This window comes from Mugil cephalus, chromosome 10 (genome assembly GCF_022458985.1).
Source record: "Mugil cephalus isolate CIBA_MC_2020 chromosome 10, CIBA_Mcephalus_1.1, whole genome shotgun sequence".
In the NCBI taxonomy this organism is placed as follows: Eukaryota; Metazoa; Chordata; class Actinopteri; order Mugiliformes; family Mugilidae; genus Mugil; species Mugil cephalus.
In genome coordinates this window covers 15,729,662-15,746,456 of record NC_061779.1, presented here as the reverse complement: position 1 = coordinate 15,746,456, position 16,795 = coordinate 15,729,662, and the positions used below count along the sequence as shown (strand labels likewise).

General features: G+C 41.5%; 2 protein-coding genes across 2 annotated transcripts; both read right to left on the bottom strand.

Moving 5' to 3' along the window:
- Positions 1 to 3: 3 nt before the first annotated feature.
- Positions 4 to 9,469, bottom strand: map2k1 (mitogen-activated protein kinase kinase 1). Its single transcript, XM_047596858.1, has 11 exons — positions 9,179 to 9,469; positions 2,884 to 3,094; positions 2,617 to 2,763; positions 2,391 to 2,468; positions 2,197 to 2,248; positions 1,407 to 1,531; positions 1,053 to 1,260; positions 825 to 889; positions 672 to 730; positions 519 to 564; positions 4 to 446 (listed from the first exon to the last, which is right to left on the bottom strand). The coding sequence occupies exons 1-11, from the start codon at positions 9,259 to 9,261 to the stop codon at positions 333 to 335; spliced, it is 1,188 nt and encodes a 395-aa protein (XP_047452814.1). The 5' UTR covers positions 9,262 to 9,469; the 3' UTR covers positions 4 to 332.
- A 4,816-nt stretch (positions 9,470 to 14,285) lies between these two features.
- On the bottom strand, positions 14,286 to 16,474 carry LOC125015224. The gene is made up of 4 exons (XM_047596922.1): positions 16,204 to 16,474; positions 15,577 to 16,047; positions 14,796 to 15,385; positions 14,286 to 14,632 (listed from the first exon to the last, which is right to left on the bottom strand). Exons 1-3 carry the CDS (start codon positions 16,371 to 16,373, stop codon positions 14,818 to 14,820), a joined length of 1,209 nt encoding a protein of 402 aa, XP_047452878.1. The 5' UTR covers positions 16,374 to 16,474; the 3' UTR covers positions 14,286 to 14,632; positions 14,796 to 14,817.
- Positions 16,475 to 16,795: the final 321 nt, after the last annotated feature.

Here is a 16,795-nt window from a genome sequence, read left to right as displayed (position 1 = left end):
ACCTGTCATTACAGTTCAGTTTAATCACAGAAGCTAACACAGGTTACAATCTGTTGGTGCTGGAAAGACTCGGTGTAGAGGAATATCAAGCACACAGATTCAGCAGCATAGTCATGATTAAATAATTTGATCATTAGAAAAAGATGGCTTATCAGGCAGGCTTGCAAGCTGGCCCCAAGGCTTGTTAATTTCTCTTGGCATGTAGGTTTGTACACCAAATATACAGTTAATTTCTCAACTTGTTGCAGTATAAAGACATTTACTAACAATACAAATCGGTCACTAGAGGACCGTGTGATAAGGGCTTTATTTTTTTTTGTAGACTGAAGGTCTCACATTGTGGTGCTATGGGTGGGTGTCACAGGCTGACTGAGCCCAATGGTGCTGCACAGCCAGCCAGCAAAGTCCACTTCCTCTGCCTCAGACTGTTTGATAAAAGAATGCACCTGGAGGGGAGAAAAAACATGTTCAGAGATAAAATTCAGAAAATGGGACAACTATAAACTCGTCACACCTACCATCAACTGTTTCAAGTCTGCTCGCTCTGCAGGATTCTTGATCAAGCTGCAGTGGAAACACAATGTGTAGTTCATATAAAGCCCCACCAGGTGGCATTAAGTTGTGTATATGGGTGTGGATTGTTTTATAAACAAAGCATTTGTCCTACATACCACTTATTCACAAAATCCTGGAATTCGGCACTAAATATCCCGGGTAGTTTTGGTGGAGGCTGAAAAATAGTCCATTTAGCATAAAGGATTAAACTTGAATGTGTTTTTGTAGTAGTATCTGTCAGATTGTGTGAATATTGAGACACAACTCACCTCATTAACTATGTAATCAAGCAGTTCAAATATAGCCATTGGAGGTCTGCTGTCTTGGCCGTACGCTAAGGGAGGTAAAATTAAAAGAAATCAGCCTCTTACACCCCGGCTCATCACAAAATGACGAACAGTTTATTGCACCGGTACCTATATAAATGCTTGAAGGCATTTTGATAAACTATAAACATATGTTGAGCTTTAAGTTGCCTCTGTAGTGTTTAAACTCACAGCTGCCGGGTCGCCCAGGAGGCCGTGGCCTTGGAGAGGACTCGCTGGAGGCTGCCTCCCCTTCCATCGGAAGGCCAAAAATCTGCTCCAGCTCCTTAGAATCAGGTGGTGGGATGGGGAAGCGTCCAATGGCCATTTCAACCAGGGACAGGCCCATGCTCCAGATGTCTGACTGAACGGAGTAGTGGGTGCCCTGCAGACGCTCCGGCTGGACGAAAAGACATTTAATCAGTGGTGCAGACAAAAGAGATCCAGTCGCTTTCACAAATATAGCTGAAGCCTCTAAAGATAGAAAGCAGTATATATTTAAATTAGTCCTGCAACATAAGAGGAGCATGTGCATTTTAATCTTACCGACATGTAAGAGCGAGTGCCCACAAAGGAGTTGGCCATGGAGTCTATGAGCTGTCCGCTCACCCCAAAGTCACACAGCTTGATCTCACCACGGGAATTCACTAGGATGTTAGAAGGCTTCACATCTGAAAGAGAATACATGCAGTGTTAAGGAGAACGCAGCGGGCAAGTGTCCAACAGGGAACAGTGAGCAGCACAGAACAAACTGCTGCAGGCGTGTTGTGCTGCCTATGTGCGCGTCTATTTTTATTTTTTTAAAGTGTTCCTTATTTCATTCAAGAGAAAACAAAGTTTTGATGCATCTGACCTAGGGAATGGCTTAAGGTGAAGCTGAAGACACATACTTCAAGTTATTTAGAGCAAAAAGCTTTGAGGAAAAATAAAAAAAAAAGGCAACTTTACAATACGTCACTTCTGACTAATAACAACAAGTCACAGCTCCAGCTGTAACAGGCCAGTTAGTAGACGTCACCATAATGTGATTTCAGTGTGAGTCGATGAGTAACAAATGCCACGATCCTGCTCTGTGCAAAAAAAATGTGTTCAAAGCTAATATCAGCTTTCTAATTGAGATAAATCAAGTGGACGCCTTTGAGAAATCCCTTCATATCTGTCTATTTCAGTTAAACAATGAAACAATGTCTAAAAACAGAAAATTTGAAAGATGTCCACATGACACAGAAATACGAAATGTCCAAGAAAAGTAACAAAGACCAAATTAGCTACAAGAGGGGTGGTTTAAATGTACAGACAACATTATTTTGTTGTAGTAAATTCAATAGCCATGAACCTCTGTGCATGATCTTGTGCTTCTCCCGGAGGTAGGAAAGCCCTTTAATGACCTGTAAAGACAAATATTACATATCAGCACGATAAACTCGAGATTATTTGGTACTGCAATAGAAATGTTCATGATGTTCATGAAAACATTGCTTTAGAATGACTGGATCATTATCAGATGGGAGAGTTGCTGGAGATACCCACAGCGATGCTGACTTTGCCAAGGATCTGCTCCGGGATCTTGCCTGCCTTCTTCAGCGACTGGTCCAGGGAGCCACCATCCTGCCGGCAGAAGGGGAGGATCAACTGATTGAAAATATCTTTTTACCAAAATTAGTTGCTGTTTTCATTCCAAGGAAGAAAAGGGAAATACTGAGCAGTTTAAGAACAGTCCATAATAGTTAAATACTATTGAAAAACTCCGGCGTACCATGTGCTCCATGCAGATGCTGATTTCTCCGTCGCTGTAAAAAGCCCCATAGAAGCCCACAATGTAAGGCGAGTTACACTCATGCAGCACCTGCAGCTCCCTAATGATCTGGTTCCTGATGGCTGGTTTGATCTCCAGGTGAATCAGCTGGAACGCAGGAGAAAGACATTTCTAGTAAATACAGTTTAGCCTCAGTGGGTTTGTGAAAGTAAAACTAGCTCTTTCACGGTGGCTCCACTTCACTTCTACAGCTGGCCCGCGGCTTACCTTTCTCGCCATAATCAGACCGGAGGGTCGGTGGGAGACCTTAAAGACGACTCCTCCATTGCCGGCGCCGAGCTCGCAGATCTTCTCAAAGTCGTCGTCCTTCAGCTCTCCCACCTTCTGCTTCTGTGTCAGGAAGGCCTCCAGGCGTTTGCGCTGCTGCTCGTCCAACTCGAGCTCCTCCAGCTTTTTCTGCAGTGCCTCCAAGTTTGTTCTTGGGAAGCGTAGGATTAAAAACAAACAAAAAAAAAAGAGTCAGAAAGCGTACTGCTGCACCCAATCCTACATAAAAAAAAAGTCCATTTAGACAGGACCGTCGCAGATGCTCTTTAAGAAAAATACTGGCTGTCCTCTCAGGAGACTGTCAATTATGTTATCCTCCAGACATAAGACAGAGGCCGGTGTGTGACAGCGGCTACTGCGCAATGACAACCAACCGCAGAGCTAGCGAGACAGGAAGGGTCGGCAGGTCTGATTTAATGTTCCTTTCCTGGTAGCGATGTAAAGAAACTCTAAGTTCATCTTTGCGGTGTTGTCACGGCGATGCATTTCAAGTCAGTGGTGGAGGGAACTGACACACAAAGCCCTATAAACAGCATACTATGTAGAATTTTGTTTGCATGTGTGATTTGAGCTTAAGGACCTTTCTTATGTCTGCGGGTGTTCCTTCTCTCGTAGGACTACCAGTTGAAATCTCTTCCATCTTCAGCTGCTAAGCCCTAAGGAGTGCCACACAACATCTGCATGTTATAACAAGATGGCTCTTATCAGGTTTCGTAATTACGCTTTAATTTTTTCCAAAATCTTCACCCCTAATCACGACTCGCTGGCGAGGCGGCACGCTCTCCTCACCACCATCACAGCGAAGAGAGGGTTAAGTGGTTTTTATTTTTGACAGCAGGCCTGCATATCCATGGAGACGAGGTGCTGAGTTTGAGCGGGCTGTGGGTGGCGTGGGCGTTTTTCGTCGGCGAGGGCTGGAGGCGGTGGAGGCAGGAGGCACGGAGAAGAGGAGCAGCCTCCGCGCACAGTGCGTGTGGGAGGGACCTACGGTAGCTGCACACTGCAGCCCCCACTCCCTCCAGGTGCAGGAGGAAGCGAGCACGACGCTGGCCTTTTGTGCTCGATCCGAACAATGTTCAAGGACGTGCAGGAGAACTTGAATGCAAGACAACACAATGCATCTGCGGCTCCCTACAAAGGGCCGGGGCGGAAGACGGCAGGCGTCGTCATGATGCTCAGGCTGAAGAAATGTTTACTTTAACCAGACGTAGATGTATGACATTAATTACAGTTCACATACGGAGTCAATGTTTCATCTAGCGTGCGTACGAGAGTGATTAAAGAGATCGTTATTTGTTCCTTTGCCTTTTCTCACTCAGACACACGGCGTAGTACAATCCAAGTATAGAAGCGAAGGTAATATTTGCTCAACAAGAAAGTGCTGCAGTGTTTAAAGCGGGAAGGAATTAATTACTTTGCACACCAGAGAGCGGATCTCGGAAATATCAAAATCGCTCTGGTAAAACAAACCGTGTTTGCCATCTAGATAAATCATTAATTACCTTTCCCCCGCATGCACAACCACACTTGTATCCTTAGATGTGTGCTCACGGGGGAGAATGCACATCATCAATCATGTGAAGAAAAGATTTCTCTGAATGCCGTGAGCAGCAGGTTTCAAGTAAAAAGGCTATAAAGAAAGCTGGAAACAGTGCAAACCTGGACAGGTCTATGCAAACCAGCCCGTTTTATTGGTTCTCAGATCTTCACTGATAATGCTGCATGCTAGGCCGGCATTATGTAGGCCACTCTGTACAAGTTCCCCCGGTGGCTGCCTGCCATTTCACGCTGAGAAAGCATTTGACGGACTGGAATTGCAAAGCTTTTTCACCAGAGTGCAACGGTCTGGTTTCAGTAAGAGGCTCATCGATTGGATTAAGCGCATCCACGGCCATTATGCAACACATTTGCTCGCTGGAGTCGGCCTCCAATCATCCGCAAACGACCCAAAATAATGTGCGAAGTGAAATGTGTGTTTTAGACACGAGTGTCTTCCTGCGTTCCTACTCAAAACAAATGGCTTTCCTAAGTTATAGCTACTACGTTGATACTGTGCTGTGGAAACACTGCTTATTTTTTCACATAATTTGACATGGCAATTAGCATGGCGTAAGCTGAAGTTTGCTACTGTGTTGAAATGTCCTTGGCGGCCGATAACAACGGAGCCTTTTCCCTGCAAACATTTTGACTTGCAGGACAGGCACAGATGTACTAACGATAGATGGATCCCACTACGCCGAGGTCCAGTAATTGTGTAACCTCGTTCACTTCTGGGGTCTGGGAGCGGAGCTATCTTTAACGTTATTAACTGCACTTTTATTTTTCCTGCTGTGAGACAAGTCTTTTGCAGAGATGCAAACGGAGGTCTAATCAGCCTCTGGAGGGCCCGCAGAGATAAACTACTGCTGTGGGGGTGCGTTGGCCGTTCGTCACCTGCTCCTTTTCCTTATTTCTCCGTGTTTACATCCGTAATTCCTTTCCTCACCCACTCTCCTCACGCCTTGGCCTCTTCCACCAGATATGTGACCAGAGGAAATGAGATGAGGTGAGAGGAGTTGAGACATATAACAAAATGAAATTATTTCAAAATGTCATTTTAAAGCAATGTCAACGTTCAAGATATCTATTGTTTTGTTTTTTTTTTTAGTTTTTACGGTGTACTTATAACTTGTATTATGCATGTCACATTTGATTAATATTCCAGCACCTGTGCATAGTCCCGCACAGCCCGTCTGGAAGGACTCCTCTCGCCTCCAGATGCATTTCAGGAAGTGAAACATCCTTCAGGATGCGGCGCTGAGATCAATTTATGACTCGCAGGCAGGAGGATGCAGGAGAGAGGGAATTAGGTGGCACAACACAGAGAAATGAGAAGAGCCCGTGGTCTGTCGCTTCCATGAAAACAAAGAGCTCATATTCGCAACTCAGGGCCACCAATAAAAATTCACAGTTCATCCTTCAGCAAAGAAGGGAAGGAGTGGGTTTTTTTTGGACAGGCGAGGGCTGAAGTCAGATGGCGGGCAAAAATATCGGATGATTAAAAGCCGAAAGAAGGCGCGAAAGGAAATGACTACATTCCTGTGACGTGTAGATTTAATGTGACACTGTGACATACAGAAGACTACTATACATCAGTAACTCATACAAGTACCATTTACAACACTTGACCCGACGCAGCTACAGGGTTTCCCGCACAATGTTAATCTAATCTGATTTACTCCGCCATGGTCCCATAAGGAATATTTTTACACCTAAGGAAACGACTCCAGACGTAACATTAACTGGCTAAACTTAATAAGCGCTAGCTAACAAAGTTTGACATTCAGAATATAGAATGCCACGTCTCAAAAGTATTTTATTTAGTCTTTATTTAGTCATGTATGGACAAAAACAAAACACAGGGTCTCATGAAATTTTGTGTGAAGCCGTGAAACTATGTTTTTCATCTTTCCAAAAGTACACTAGCTCACACATGGACGAGGCCAAGTGCACCAAGGAGACGCTATGACCCAGTTTGATCCTGAAGTCATTCATACAGGCCTCTTCCTTACATCACGTTTACAGTAGGATATGCACCCAAATGCAAACAAACACACCTGTCCCATTACCCCACACATGGAGCAATTATAGCCTGGTTCTTCAAGTTTAATCCTCCCCTTCACTGGTCTGTAAAGAACTGGCCACGTTCCAGCTCTCCAAAAGCACATCACCTTCCTACGTGCTGGGTCCTTTAGGCAACTCTCAGAACTTAAAGTAAGTAAGAAAACACGGAAATGCTAAAAAGTTTTGCCGACGTATTGTATCAGTCCGGCTTTTGGAAAATACTGCTCCGCGTCTCAGCTGCCAGTTGGGTCTGACATGAAGCTGAGTTACAGCAACAATACATAAAATAAAAAAACATATTCTTTATTTTTCATCTGGTGTGGTTGATAACTTTGGACACAGGAGACGATAAAGTGGAGAAGGTACTTACAGACGCACTGAAAACATAGAAGGAAATGTATATGGATGGTCTCATCTCTCTGTGTATCCTGTATCCTATATAATCTACATCCATGACATTTGATGTTTTAGGGAAGTGCTAATTCGTCTTAAGGATCATTCCAGTGATTCTGTTGTTTAGCATCATTGATATAAGTGCAGTGGACAAAAATCAAAATGCCCGTACAGCCTTTCGCAATGAAACAAACAAAAATCGTCACTTTTTACTGGCGCACCCACAAACTAGCAACTGAATTTACATGCACATGCCGGATAGGTTTAACAGATTTAGGTCTAACAGATGATTTTAATGTATTTAGCCTCAGCGCTCTTCACTTTTGGCCTCTGTTGTATCTGTGTTACTATAAAAGTAAATGTGCACTTTTTCTTGTGGCGTTAAAGAACAAAATATGCACATTGTGTGGGAGTAAGTGGTAACATAAAAGGACTGAAAGAGGTTTACTCTAGAGTTTTATATGAAATAAAAAAAAAACAAATGTAAATAAGAATAAAAATGCAACGAGATACAACAGGCTTTTTATGGGAAACCAGGGCTGAGTAGCCCCGGGCCTCGTGGCTGTCTGTCAGCAATATGTCAGTCTCACAAAGTGTTACAAAGCCCAGTCCAACACACACACACACTCTCACACACACACACACACACACACACACACAGAGCGATCCCTGATTCCAAATCTCTGATTCAGAGTTCCTGATTGTTGCCTAACCCCTACGTGCTACCCCTCTACCCATTGAAGGAATGTGCTCCACTCAAGCCAAACATTATGTCATCAACAATAGCTTCTGCAGAACAAAGCCAAGGTACAGCTCATCTGTTTTTGTTTGCACACTGATCCCACATCGATGCCTGTCACTTCAGCTGATATTACCCTCTAATATAGTTTAATACAGAATATTCATTTCAGCAACAAGTTGCTCTAGGAAAGTTTTTCTTGGTGTTTCCTGACATTCAAATTGACGATGACGCCTAAAGAATTAGACCGAAACTGGATGCAACATTAGGTTTTAGGATTTTAGTCTCCGAGTAATTAATTGTAGAGGACACAGATGGCCCTCAGATGTGTGATCTAATAATGAAACCATGAAATATTCTTCCTCCACGGCGTATTAGAGAAGCAGCCTTCACCACGGATGACATGTTATGTAACTATCATCTCGCCCCATCCATCCAGCTTGCTGCAGGACTGCCTGGGCTTTTTCTTTTTTCTTTTTTTCCTCCCCTCTGTGAAGTAGAGAACGGTGTCACAACGGTTCTTAATCTCCATTAGCGTGTTCTGTCAAACGGCGGCGGGAGCCGGGCTACGCAAAACTTCTCCAACCAACAGACACAAATAATATCCTCCCAGCAAAGGTCAATCTCTGACTAATCACCAGCCACACAAAGTGGGCTCCGCATCCGTCACACCGTGAAGAGGACTCGAGAGCTGCCCATTATAGACACCGATGATTAGATCACTCATGGTGGGAAGCACTGGAACAATAATAATTTGTAAGAGTGACTTATGACACTGGTGCAAAAATAAAGCTGAAAAATACACAGAAATCCTAAGAAGACCAAATGATTAGCGAGAAACAAAAAATCACTGACAGACAACTGGTGATTATTCATCAAACTAAAATGCAACAGGTTTATTGGCTCCTATCACATAAGGATTTGCAGGTCTATAATTTTAAGTGAACCACCTTAGTGCTGAAACTTGTGCCATTTGGACATTTATCAAACAAACGTGCAAAATATTTGATATTATACCAAACAACTAAAATTATGAGGATTCCCTTAACTGTAAAATTTCCATTAAAATGAATTAAATATCTGTGTATTTTGGATTGTTGTACAGTTTCACGATGTAAGGGCGGATTTCTTTACCATTTTCGGACATCTACGTAATTAACCAGTCCACAGAAAATAAATATTCATGAATACTCATAATCCACATTTTAAATAATTGCTAACAGCTAGACAACTCAGTCTATTTTAAAATGCAAAACTATGCTGTGCAAACATCTCATGGCCACGCTAATAAATAATAAACCTCCATATTTCCATTACTCAATATAATAATCGATAATAACTATGATCGCTCGCAGCCCTAGTGGATGGATCTGAAAGATCACAGACTCACACCTGGTGCAGAGTCTCATGTTTGAGTTTCCACACGCACACATGAATAGTACTTTTTGTTGTTGTTGTTGTTTTTCACCGATATGAATATAAGCAGGAGGTGACACTCACTCTGTGGCTCCGGTGCCGTTGATAGTGTTTCCATCGGGGATCGGGTTGAGCTGGATCGGCTCCGGCTTCCTTCTTTTCTGCATGTTACAGGCAAGAAACCAGCTGGTTTAGGAAAACAGGAGCAGCAGCAGAGGATGGAGGTGGGGAAAAAAAAGGTCTGGTACTAAAACGACACGCTCAGGTGGGTCGACGCGGACTGACAGGAGCCGAAACGGGGCAGCGGTGACATGAGCAGCGAGGACACAGCAGCTGATTTTTCTTGTTAATGGGGGGGATGTGCATGAAACGTCACAAAAATATTTACATCTGTCTTCCGGACCGCATGGCTGGTCATGTTGCAAGGCTCCCCCCGCTGGTCATGGCCGGTACTACCATGCTGCGACCTAAACAACAGTTTCATTCAAGGAAGCAGGGTAAAATACTCATGCCCTCTTCATTTTCCCTCCATTAACTGAGGTGTTTTTTTGTTTTTGTTTTTTGTAATTTAAAATGCAATACGTAGACGGATAGCCAGTGGTTCAAAAAGTGCTCAGACCCTGCACATAAATTAAAATCCTCCAAAACGCAATTGTAATGCAAATCTAAAATAAATAAATAATAAAAAAATTCAATCAATATTACCATATTATAAGTGACATGTATGATATTAATAATAATAATAATACTATAGAATTTGCCTGGTTAACATGCACTTTGGTAGTTGGTCTCAATATAATTATTCTCAAAATCATGAAAGAAGACGTAATAATAAATACACCTTGTTGAGTTTTACCTATTTTGGTCTGTTACGAGTGTAAATCTTCTCTTTGACTGAACTGTCCACAACTAGGCAAGGTTTATTTTGGCCCTGTCAGTTGGGACTCTAGTCCAGAATACTTAAGGCCCAGAATAATTTAGCCTTGGAAAAGAAAGTGTTTTTTTGTTTGTTGTTGTTGTTGTTTTTGTTTTTTGGGGGAAAATGAGCTGTAATGACCAAATAAGTCGGAACGAATGAGGGGGGCGTGAATTAAGTGTTGTACAGTGTTGAAAGACCAACCAACCCGTAGCATGAAAACTCTTCTCGGCCCCTTCAAGAAGAAAATTCAAGGTAAAGTCAGTCAGCGTAGGTTTAGTTGTAGTCCACAAATCCCACTAAAAAATCTCACTAAAACCATGTTTTCTCTTCATTAACCTGTCATACGTTTATCTCTTACAGGGTATCAAGTAAATAATGATGAGATAAATTCAGTACACAACCATCAAAAGTGTTCACGTCCACTCACCAGCCAAATCATTAGGCACACCTGTGAAAACAAATTCATGACTTATTCAGTTTCTGAGGTGGTGATTCATCTATGTGACCGTTTTGGAGGACGTGGTTTTATGGTGCTGTTAAACTGGATTGCTATTTAGCCTAGTCCACTGACTAAAATGGGGTTATCGTAATAGAAACACATGCAGGTACAACACAATACAGTTCTACAGTAGGCTACTACAAACCAGAGCCTCCAAAATTAAATAACAGTTGAATCAATCAGTACTTATAGTGCCATATGTATCTTCAGCACAAATGTGACTGATTTACGTCATATGTTGCAAATCAAATTCATTTGTAAGTACAACAAGAAATATTCGAAAGAAAATCAGTGCAGAGATGTAAATGGTTAACAAAATACTTTATTTGTTACCGCAATAAAACGTATTCAGCTAAATTGACAAAAAGAAATTGAAAAATGCAGTGAAAGAGGACACGCTGCAGCCTCTGTGTTCTTGGTGCCTCGTCTCCTCATCTGACACCTGTATAAGTCACTCGAGGCCCCTTTTATGACACACGACTGAAGTGGTTTTCCCGCTGAGTTTGCACAGGTGCAGCATGAATGAAACTGATTGGTAATCAGGTTGGTGCATTTTGAAGGGCAGTGTTTCTCGGCAAACAGAGTGTGCTAAATTATGCAATTTGTGTTCAGAGGTTTGTAAAACTGATTTCGGGTGAGAGAAAAACAATAGAAATGCGCTTAGAGTTTAGCACTTCGGGGTCATGTTGACACAGTTGATACGTGAGCTTCAAGTCTTCAGAACTCCGTGTGTGCATCCTTTAATTCGTGTGTGTATACAACAGGGAAAACTGCATATATGTACAGACTGTATAAAAAAGTAAATACTTGTATCTGTCGTTACACGTGTAATTTTAATATCTACACAGTGAGTTAGTGTCGTATAGTGTTGTCCAGAATCCCCAGATAGCTAGATAGATTACAAGCCCTTGTTTCGCTTTAGTAAAGTAAGACGTGCCTCGTGAATGTACACGACTAAAGGCGCATTGTAAATTATGGCTATTTTAGATTGGTTTGATACATAGACTTTGCATAATAGTGTTTTAGCAATATACTTTCTTAAATGTCCCCTGGTGCCTTATTGCAGTGTACCCCGAATCTAACAGAATGAAACTACACCTCAAGTATATTTTTTGTATCTTGTTGTTGCAAGTTCAAGTGTTGATTTTCTGATGTGTTTCATATAAAAACAGGATGTGACATCACGGTTGACGCCTGCCCCGGAGTGAGTTTCCTGCGGACTTTTCAGATGCATCTTTAACTTTAAATTTCCATATATGCACAAATGATGGTCGGTTTCAAACACGCAGTTGTTCTGCTGCTGAAGCCTGCCTAGAATCAGAGGGATCCCTGCAGTTTTTTTAAAGCAACAAATAAAAAGGTTAAAATCTGAATTGAAAGAAATGATCCCGCTGTGCTTCAGTTTGAAATAAATGAAAGCATAACAAAACAAAAAAACAAAAAAAAAAACAAAACAAAACAAAAAAACAGTATGGTTGCTCAGCCATTAGTTCTGTACCAGATGCCAAAAAACTGTGGTGCCAGGACAATTTTACGATGAGCAGCAGTTAAGATGTGAAGTACTGAAAGTCTTTTGGTGAAAAACAGTAAAAGATTGACCCCCCTCGTTTCATCAGTGACATGGCCCTGGAATACACTCCTAATTTAAAATGTAGTTAAAAATCCGTCAGTTTTTGGTGATGGAAAATTCAAATAAGTCTTATTATTAATGAGCCCATTCGTGGATGTTTGTTCCATTTAGAGTTATGAACGGGGCTGAATATTGGATACCATCTGAGTATAATGCAGCTGATTAGAATAGCACTATTAGCTGATGCTAAAACACTTAGTTTAATCTTCATGTCCAAAATAACAGCAGAGAAGTTGTTTCAGTACAGGCGCTGATAATGAATTGACTGCGGAGGATATATCCAGTTAAAAATAAATCATAAATTATCTAAAAAGTAGTGTTTGCTACATTTCTTCACATTAATAAAATATGTGATATGAAATTTTGCTAATCATCTACTCTGTATTACAGCTCGGCCAAATATGAGACTTGATTTTCTCCGTAGCTTCAAAATAACGTAAATTGTCCAGAAAATCATCTCGATAATGGTGATGCATCTAGTTGAAATACACTAGTGCTTCAAGTAATTTACATTCTTACTAGATGTCAGCACAAGATGCATTAACATCAAGAGAAAACAAGGAACATGCTCAAAGGAACACATGACATGCTAATCGTTAATTACTCTCTTTTAAGTTGTGCGTACTTATTGTGCAAAAGTGTTTTAATGCAGGGAATCCTTTGTGAACACATCTGAAAGCCTCCTGTGATTGTGTCATTAATGTCTAGTTTGGATTAAAAATGCATTTTTGCAAATTACGTCAAAAATAAACCGATAAAAGATGTGAAAACTGATTTAGACCTGTACTTAACCTCTAACGGTTATTTCCACTTTTCTGTGAGGCTCCGTCGACACGGCTCGGGCGTTTTCCAATTTAACTCAGTCTTATGTGAATTCTAAAGATATTCCTTTAAATTATTTTATCATTTCACTTCATTATCAGCCTCTCAGACACACAGTGGAGTTTTCCGTACATCCTCTCCTCCTGTTTTATTAATTTCACTCTAAAATCACCAAGGATTCAGTGTCTGATTTCATCCACGGCAATACCCTCCCCTCTTTAATACTTCCCTTTGTACATTTTGTATCTTTTATTATTGTTGACACTCTCTGTGGCTGTTGGGAGGATTAAAAGAAGCTGCTGATGATTCTTTTTATATTGTACAAGAGGTCGGATTTTTACAGGAACTCAGACTCGGGCTCAACTGCTCCTCCATTTTTGTTCTTTTCTTCCAATATTGCCACAATTTATGCAACATTTCAATGTTCAATGGATTTTAAACATGACAAAGGTTCTTTATTAACTCTAACAGTGTGTAGTGTTTAAAAAACAACAGATTTATTCATGAATTGTTACATTCTTTAAAAAAACAGCAACAAATAAACAAACAAGAAAACTGATCTAACAGAAAGGGTCCAGAAGACTGTGTTGGTTATATGATATGAATTAAAGCTGAATCGGAACATGCTGCAGACTAATAATGGTTAATTCTGCTTAAATTCTTAATTCTGCTTAAAACATACACCCACTTGCCACTTTATTAGGGGGGACCTGTTCAATTGCTTGTGAACACAAATAGCTAATCACTCAATCACATGGCTACAGTTCAATGCATTTAGTGCATGTAGAGGTGATCAAAGCACTTTCAACTTGTTGAAGTTCAAACCGAGCATCAGAATGGGGAAAAATGGGGATTTAAGTGACTTTGAGCGTGTTATGGTCGTTGGTGCCAGACGGGCTGGTCTGAGTATTTCAGAAACTGCTGATCTACTGGGAATTTCACGCACAACGATCTCTAGGGTTTACAGAGAATGGTCCGAAAAAGAGAAAATATCCAGTGAGCGGCAGTTGTGTGGATGAAAATACTTTGTTGCACAAATGCATAAGCACCTAACAGCAAGGAGCTGTAAAAATAACAGTTTAACAATATAATTGATACCGTATTGATCATCCCATCCATTTAAATATTTAAATATTTAAATATTTTTAAAATTAAATGATGCTACGGGTAATACTGTTATATGCTTCATAGAGTATTTACTGTGTATTGTTTTAAATATTATATTATTTATTATATTTTATTTAACTGAGTCCAAACTATGGACTTTTATTTAACTTGTTGATATAAAGATGCAAAGAGTTTTTTTTTTGTTTTTTTTTTATTTTGCTAACAGGTAGCAAAAGAAGAGACGTCAGCAGCAGCAGCAGTAGCAGCACAGATGAAGCAGGGAATCGATCCCTGGCCCTCTAGATGTCAGGTGGTACTGGTGTCCATCAAGACGACGATACGAGCTCAAATCCAGACCCGCAAACAGGCAGGAACAGGAAGTGTCCCCACATTTAGGTGACCTCTCCTCCACTGCTCTCTGACAAGCAGCAACTAGTGGAGGAGGAGGTGTCCCCAGATGGAAGTAACAACCCCTCTACTGCTCTCTGACTAGCAGCAACAGTGGAGGGGAAGAGGGGGTGAAGTAGGTAACCTCCTGCTTGAGCTCTGTGGTGGATTCGTCTAGGAAGATAAGATGAGATAAGGTTTAATTATCAACATGGGGAAATTAGGGTGTTGCAAATGTGCAAAAAACAAAAACAGAACAAGGCAAAACAATAGAAATGATAGATAGGTGCTTAAAGAAATAAAATATATAACAGCAACTTGTACAAAATATATTTACCGATGGTGATGTCGATGTTGAGTTAAGACACCAGTACTGTGGGGCTGGCTGAAGGTCTGCAGAAGGCTCTGCCAATCGCTGTGAAGAACCTCCTGATGACTCCTGGTTCCTCTGATCTCTTCACATGCTTTTTGAAAGAAGTCACAATGATGTCTTCTATGGGTGGATCCACTGAGGCAATGTGAATCCACACAGATGATTTGGAGCAGCGTAACTGTTTGCAGGTGTCGTTGAAAATGCCCTTGTCCATGTCCCTCAGTTTGTCCGGGTTGATGTTAAGACCCTGGCTCTGGACTTCCTCCCAGATCTTGGTGTAGAGCCGCTGGTGGATGGCTTGTAGGGAGTCTGAGGTGGAGGAGATCGTCCTGGACTTTCTAAGGGCCCGAGAAATGATCTTCTCTGTGACACTGCTCACGAAGGTTTTCTCCTTTGCTCTTGGGTCTTGCTCATCCTCCAAGGCGAAGGCTGACACTGAATTAGTGTCTGGAGACACTGAGACGTCCACAGGGGTGACGTCTATGACGTCTGTGACGTCGGGCGCCTGGCTCAGGTCTGGCTCAGGAGTCACTTCCAAACACTCTGGGACGTCACTTTGAAGAAGAAGAAGTTTGAATGTGAAGACAATATATAAATACACAATATAAAATAAGACAAAACACAAGCATAAGATATATAAAGTATATGAAGTATAGTTCTAAACTCCCACACCTTCTCCTTCTTTAAATATGTCTAGATACAATGCCTGATAATTATAGAAACATTCTGAAACATTTTGACCTACTTGTTGTTGACTCCAGATGTTCTTGACTCCACATGTTCCTTGTTTTCAGGGAGTCTCGGTTTGGAAGTGACCAGGCTGAGTTTCAGGTGGAGACGCTGATGTTGGCACATCAGTCTCTTGTTGTCATTGCACAGCATTTTAATGGTACAGTTGACCATTTCCTTCACCATTCGGAGAAATGCAGTTCTGTACTGTGCATATGGCTTCGGGTGGTTGTCGGCTAAGAGCATGCACTTGACGCACCCTACTGCTGCTACTCTATATATGATGATCCTCAAAGTGTCCAAGATCTTGCGAAAGACCTTATCAGGGACAATCAGAAGTTGAGGAAGAGTTTGGGGTAGAGCCTCCCCCAAACTGGATGCCAGCCGCTCCCAAGGTTTAAGTCCTCTCATCTCCTCCTCTGAGAGCCTTGGTTGGGTGATGAGCATCAGGTCCATCATGTCCATGAGTAGCTCTGCCAGGATGTACCTAGATAGATACATAGATACTTTATTCATCCCAAACTGGGAAATTTCACAGTTGCAACAGCAATGTACAGGCACTCAAAACCACACATATATAGTACATAACAGGAAAACACAACACACACAATATTTACAAGAATTCTAAGAATAAGTTAAGTACCTGGTCTTGTCGTCGGGGTTTCCTTTCAGCAGAAAGGCCCACTGCTTGGGATTAATAATCCCGAAGTAGTAATCCACCATGTGGCGAATCACGTCCACTCTAGTCAGAGGAGTCTCCTCTTCTTCTGGACTGTTGGTTTGGTTCATGGTGATGGTTGTTGTCGTTGCCATCACTCGAACTTGTGGTTGCGTTTTGAAGATATCTTGTAGTAAATAAGGGCTAGTAATCACAGTGTAATGAATACGAACTGAATGTCAAATGATTCCGTCAGCTATTTATACCCCTCCGGAATGCTCAGGTACCATAGGACTGTGACATCATCAGTGAGGGACTAATGGACTGTGACATCATCAGTGAGGGACTAATAGAACGTGACATCATCAGTGAGGGCCAGGAGGACTTCATTCTATCTTGAGTGTATAAAATAAATAAATAAATAAATAAGTACTTTACTCTTGGCCATCAAGTCTTTGCTGCCTTAAAGCTTCCCATCAACATTATGCTCCCACCACTGTGCTGATTTTCAGAAATCAGAATCAGTAACACTATATAAAATACTAAAAATACTGTGTACTGGTCACCACTTGGAAAA

What these genes read in the sequence shown, in the direction of transcription:
- LOC125015224 (XM_047596922.1), bottom strand. Translation starts at nt 16,373, where the DNA reads ATGGCAACGACAACAACCATCACCATGAACCAAACCAACAGTCCAGAA. An exon ending in AACCCCGACGACAAGACCAG is followed by an intron (nt 16,048 to 16,203) that starts GTACTTAACTTA and finishes GTATCTATCTAG; the next exon opens with GTACATCCTGGCAGAGCTAC. An exon ending in ACATCTGGAGTCAACAACAA is followed by an intron (nt 15,386 to 15,576) that starts GTAGGTCAAAAT and finishes TCTTCTTCAAAG; the next exon opens with TGACGTCCCAGAGTGTTTGG.
- map2k1 (XM_047596858.1), bottom strand. Translation starts at nt 9,261, where the DNA reads ATGCAGAAAAGAAGGAAGCCGGAGCCGATCCAGCTCAACCCGATCCCC. An exon ending in AACGGCACCGGAGCCACAGA is followed by an intron (nt 3,095 to 9,178) that starts GTGAGTGTCACC and finishes ACGCTTCCCAAG; the next exon opens with AACAAACTTGGAGGCACTGC. An exon ending in GCACAAGATCATGCACAGAG is followed by an intron (nt 1,532 to 2,196) that starts GTTCATGGCTAT and finishes ATTCTCTTTCAG; the next exon opens with ATGTGAAGCCTTCTAACATC.